The sequence below is a fragment of the Anopheles bellator genome, chromosome X (genome assembly GCF_943735745.2).
Source record: "Anopheles bellator chromosome X, idAnoBellAS_SP24_06.2, whole genome shotgun sequence".
Classification (NCBI taxonomy): Eukaryota; Metazoa; Arthropoda; class Insecta; order Diptera; family Culicidae; genus Anopheles; species Anopheles bellator.
Genome location: NC_071287.1, coordinates 8310793 through 8316604, shown reverse-complemented (window position 1 = coordinate 8316604; position 5812 = coordinate 8310793). Strand labels below are relative to the sequence as shown.

General features: G+C 57.8%; 1 protein-coding gene across 1 annotated transcript in view; it reads left to right on the top strand.

Moving 5' to 3' along the window:
• Positions 1–2109: 2109 nt before the first annotated feature.
• The window catches only part of LOC131213462 (low-density lipoprotein receptor-related protein 4), a 13733-nt gene continuing 10030 nt past the window's right edge, over positions 2110–5812 (top strand). Inside the window, 3 exon segments of the mRNA XM_058207503.1 lie at positions 2110–2170; positions 2945–3986; positions 5299–5800. Coding sequence (XP_058063486.1) covers positions 2110–2170; positions 2945–3986; positions 5299–5800 — 1605 coding nt within the window.

The following is a 5812-nucleotide window of genomic DNA, read 5'->3' as shown; positions in this document are numbered from 1 at the left end:
AGAGAGAGAGAGAGAGCAAGAGAAGGAGGGAGGGAGAAGGATGCTGGAAAAAGCTGCGTCCGACCGACCGACACTGTGGCCTGACGCGGGGGCGTTCGGGACTCTGTACGTGACTAAGCCCCGACGCACCCCGCTCAATGGAATGAGTCTGAGTCAACATGTCCTGAGGTGGCACCCGTTTCTTAACGTTCCACAGTGAACCTGGAGGATTCCTCCAGGACGACGCCGCAATCGCCACAGTCCACGGGCAGACCCAAGCAAGAGAGCGGCCCATCCCGGCTCCTTGAAGACGGTCTCCACTCTACGCTGGGGCCCGCTAGACCGGGGCCTTCAACGTATGGGCTGCTCCTAGTAGCGAGAGAGAGCACTCGGCAGCCCATCCTCTGTGCAGCGGACGTTATCCTTGCAGCTGCGCGTTGACTGGTTCGCTCCCTCCGACCCGCTCCGGATGCTGCTGGATGCTTATTACATAAGGCGGCCCAGGCAGGGCGAGAGCGAGATGCTGCTCTCGGGAGCGTCTCGAGTCTCGGCGCACGGGATGAGGGATTTCGGGCGACCCGCGTCGAAGCCCGCCGGGCCGACCAGTTACAAAAGTTCCGTTCGCGCGACCGGTGGTGTTCCACCGTTGGCCGTGCCGTGCCGTGTGCTGCCGAGCATACCAGCCAGGAGTCAGGGGTCAGGAGTCAGGAGTCAGAGAGTTTAAACTGAAGAACTGTAGAACTGTGAGGTGTGTCCGAAGTGTGTGGGATTTCTAGGCCCAGCGCCGCCTGGCACGTCCATCAGCCGAGCTCTGTGGATCCGAGCCAATCCATCTGGCCAACGCCAACCCTAACCCCAGCTATCAACCTACGGCTGGTGACGCAGCAGTACTGCTGCTGCTACTAGGAAACCCGGGACCTACTGTGAGGTTGTGACGCGACGCGACGCGATGACGATGATGCTGTGCCCGTGCAAATAAAGGGCGTGCAACTTTTCGTCGCCCATCCACCCCCGGCTCTGTGTGTGTGTGTGTGTGTGGGACCTCACACGCACACCTACGCAACGGTGCTCAAGATTAACAAGGACACCAGCCAGCAGCAAGCAACCCCAAACGCCCCCAAAGTGCGAAGTGCGAGGAGCCGTTTCCTTTTTTTTATCCGCTAACGGGGTGACCACAGGGAGTGTAACTGAGAGCTGTGTGTGTGTGTGTGTGTGTGCGCACGCGCGTGTCTGTGTGTGTGTGCGAAAGTTGCAATCCACCAGTCCGCCCCACCAGCGGGCTCATATGTTCATAAATCCTGTGGACCTGGAACTCTCGACTGGAGCGGACATCTCAACTGAGAGACACGGGGCTGCACGGGAGCATGCGTATGTGCGCACATCGACGGGTACATGAGGAGCACTCTCGGACCCGTCTCTCGCGAGGTGCGAGCTATTTCTAGAGGTCCGACTTTCGCTTACAGATGATTCCGCCACGACGGCGAACTGAACTGACCCACGCCGCCCGCAGCAGACGAAGCATCAGCGCCAGCAGCGTTACCATGGGCAAAGGATATAAGAGAAGATGCCAGGCTGGCGAGGCGTACTGAGCGCTGCGCTAGCGAGGGAATACCCGGTGTAGACCACTGTGCCGGGGTGAAAGTGCCGCAGTGTGTGAAGCAAACTGAGGGCTAGCAGACTCTAGTGTACTATACGTGTTGGAGGCCGTACTTACGTCAGGACGTACTAAGGGGGACGCAGATTCCTCCCGCGGGGCGCGAGTACGAGTGTGAGTCGGTTGGTTCCTGTCGGCCGATATGGCGTCACGAGGGCCACGTACCAAGCGTACCATGCTGCTACCAGCAGCTGCCAGCAGCAGCCGCCGCCACCGCGCTAGTGTACAGCTTAGCAGTTAGAAAGGACGAACGCTCGAACGACCCACAACACTCCGGACCCACAAGGCCCGGACTTGTATACCGGATAAACCCCTTCAGCAGCAGCAGCCGGAGCCGGAGCCAAGTCGGTGCCGAGACGTTACCCTTCCAGTTCCGAGATTCCCACATGCCGAGTGAGCCAAGTGAACGGCGCCACCACCGTCGTCGTCGTCCTGGAACGAGCGGTGGATGGTTCGCCGCCCCGCCCCAACGCGGGATGGGGCTGGTGGGGCTGCTCGTACCACTCGCCACGGCATACCTCCTTCTTGCGGACCTCGGTACGTATGTGGGTGGGGCCTACTGAACGTCTATCGATAGTTCCTGAGTGAAGTCTGACTGACGAGAAAGGAAGAAGGGGGTTCGAAAGGGGTTCCCACCCGCGCTCCCAAGGACTCCCAGGGAGAATCTCCGCAAACGAGTGCCCCGGATCGAGCTGCCCGTCTGTTGCGTTCTGTAACGCTGCGTTTTTACCGGTCGAACCCAGCCCAGCCCAGCAAAAAAATGCACCTCATTCATTTCATTTCGCAACCATCGCGCTGCGATTGTTGCGAGGGTGTTGTACCTCTACACGCGCGCGCGAGAGAGAGAGAGAGAGAGGTGAAGGTGGTCGGCCTGTTTTTGCGGCGGCTCGCCACCTTTCTCCCCCTCTACACAGTTCGGAATTAAGACCGCACCGTGACCGCAAGGTGAACACGCAATTGACGACTTTCTTTATCTCTCTTTGGCTCTCTCTCCCTCTCTCTCTCTCTGGCGCTTGCGCGCGCCGTGTGGTTCTCTCCCGCTCTTCCGCTCGGTTTTTTGGGGCTGTCGTCGGATGCTGGTCTGGTGGCGGCGGCGGCGGCCCCGAGGCGCAGGCGCACCGAAACTGTTCCATTCATCAAACTCTGGGCAAGGTGGCAAGGCTCTGTCCTTGAGCGAACCGAACGAATGGGCTGCCCACGCCCCCCCCCCCCCCCCCCCTCCCCGCCCCCCCATGGAACGAATCTGTTCAGTCCAGTTGATCCAAATGCCCTTTGCCCTAACACACCGACTTCAATCCTCTCCCTTTGCAGCGCTGTGCGAGGAGTACACGACGGAGAACCCGTCCGTCGAGGGCGTGGACACGGTCGCCAAGTACGGCGACCGGGAGCAGCAGCACGGTGGCGGCGGCGGTCCGAACAATCTCGGCGCGGCGTGGCAGATCTTTGGGTCGAACGCGATGCGCCAGTCGGAGGGCCGGCTGGTGAAGGCGAAGACGCGCAAGGTGAAGGCGCACCAGAAGGACAGCCGGCCGCAGTTGCCGTCCGGCAAGATCATGATGGCGCCGCCCCGGCCCCGCCGCCCGTTCCACCAGAACGCGTCGGTCGCGATCGACCGGAGCGCGGGCCTCGCGCACCACCCGATCGGGGCGTCGGGCGGGGCGCTCGGGGCGGGCGGCGCCGGGGGCGGGGTGTACGGGTCGCTGTCCCACTACGACACCCTGTACGGTATCCGGGGGGTCGAGCGGCGCGACAACGATGGGCTGCGGCCGTTCGATGGCCGCTTCGGACCGGCCGGCGGCCATATTGGCGGCTACCATCGGCACCCGGACGACGATATCTTCCGCTCGGACGACGAACTACTACTAGAGTCCCCCGGGGGCGGTGGCGGGGGAGGTTTCGGAGGCTCCGGGAAACCGGCGGACGGGGGGCCCGGGGGACCTCTGGAGCACTGCGACATCCGGTGTGAGCCGCGCGAGTTCCGGTGCGACAAGAGCTGCGCCTGCATCCACGTGGACCTGCACTGCGACGGGCAGGCGGACTGCGTGCTGGCGGAGGACGAGCAGAACTGCGAGGCCGTCCACCAGCTGCTGGCGCAGCAGATCAAGGACAACTGCGAGACGAGCGGCACGCACGTGATCTGCGCCACCACGCACACCTGCATCTCGCGCGAGTGGCTCTGCGACGGGGACGACGACTGTGGCGACTTCACCGACGAGACCCACTGCGGCACCCGGCTCGACTGTACCGAGGGCAAGTTCGAGTGCCAGAACGGGATGTGCATCCCGCCCGACTGGGTCTGCGACGGGGACAACGACTGCAACGATCTGTCGGACGAGCGGAACTGCACCAAGCAGTAAGTACTAGTCTTAGCTCCAGGCTCCCTTTGAAACCGCTCTGCCTCTGGCTGCTGCTCCAGCATAATAGTGCTGCTGCTGATCCACTATAGTCCATAAGTGGTGGATCCCGCTAGAGGATGTACACGGTCGCCAAGTAGGCCGCCCTCAGTTATTGACTCAGGACTATTTGACTTTATTTTGAAGGCGTTCCAGTTTTTCGCTTCAGGGATTTTTTTTTTCTTTTGTATTATAGAGGTGTTTAGTTCGCTTCAGGGATGGAATTCTTAAATGGGAGTCTCATGTCGAAGGATCAGCTACATTGATGTCCAGGGAAGCTATACTGTAACACATCGTTCGAAAAGTCCCGGGACTAACTATAAAACATTCTTTATTATTCATCAAGATAATCTTCTTCAAGTGTAATACAATCATTCCAACGCTTCTCTAACTTTTCAATGCCATGCTAGTAGAAAGATTTGTTTTTTGACTCAAAATGAGGCTCAGTAGCAGCGATCACTTCCTCGATCGAGTCAAATCTGTTTTTCCCGTAGCATCTTTTTGAGATCTGTGAAGAGTCAGTAGTCGCTGGGGGCAAGATCCGGCGAGTACGGAGGATGAGTTGGAAGCCTAATTCGTTGATCGTTTTGATTTGTGATCGTTTGTTCCATTGTGAGCAAACCTTTTTGATAGCCAATTTTTGTGCAAAATAGTAAATGCACTTCCAGTTGATATGTTCAACATCTTAGCTATCTCACGCACTTTCATTTTGCGGTCACCGATCACGATTTTCAATACTTTCTTGGTGTTTTCCGGAGTTACTGCCTCATTTGGCCGACCCCCGAACGTTCCGCATCAATTGCATCAGCACGACCTTTTTTCAAGTCTGCATTCCACCCGACAAATGGTTGCTTTCGACGGAGTAGAGTCCGGATAACATTTTTCAAGCCACTGCTGAGCTTGAGCAGTGCTTTTTCCCTTTAGAAAACAATGTTTTTTTTCAACACACGAAACTCATTTTGGTCTATTTTTTTCACGATTGCAAAAGTAGCGTCACTTTAACCACTATAGCTTTTTTGGTTATGTTTCGAATTGCGTCAAATTTTGACAATCCTCATCTGAAGGTTGGTACTTCTGAACCTTGGTATATAAATGGCATTATTAGCGCCACATCTATGTTAGTTCCGGGACTTTTTGAACGATGTGTTACAACAAAGTGAATTCCACACCATCAAAATGCATTTTTCTTATTGAACATCCTAGTTGTATGTTGTAGTAAAGTTCTACAAAGCTTCAGCTACTCAGTCAGTATTCGTTACCCCACGTGCGCAGGTGTACGCGGGACGAGTTCCGGTGCAAGGACGGGTCGTGTATTTCGGCGTCGTTCCAGTGTGACGGCGAGATGGACTGCATCGACGAGTCGGACGAGGCGGACTGTGACCGGCCGATGCAGAACTGCCCCGAGGGCGAGTACAAGTGCAAGGGGGCACTCGGCGGCATGGGCGGGCCGGGGGGCCGCTGCGTGCTGATGCGGTTCCGGTGCGACGGCGACAACGACTGCGGTGACTGGAGCGACGAGGAGAACTGCCCCAAGAAGCAGGTCGACTGCATGATCAACGAGTTCAAGTGCGACGACGGTGACTGCATACCGCTCCAGTGGCGCTGCGACGACAAGCAGGACTGCAATAACGGCGAGGACGAGAAGAACTGCCCGGTGGACCGCGGTACGGCTGGGCGCGCCTGCTCGCCGGACGAGTACACCTGCAAGGACGGCCGATGCATTCTGGTAAGATCTCTCTCTCTCTCTCTCTCGCTCTCTCTGCTTTGGATCTCTGCTTCTACTTCT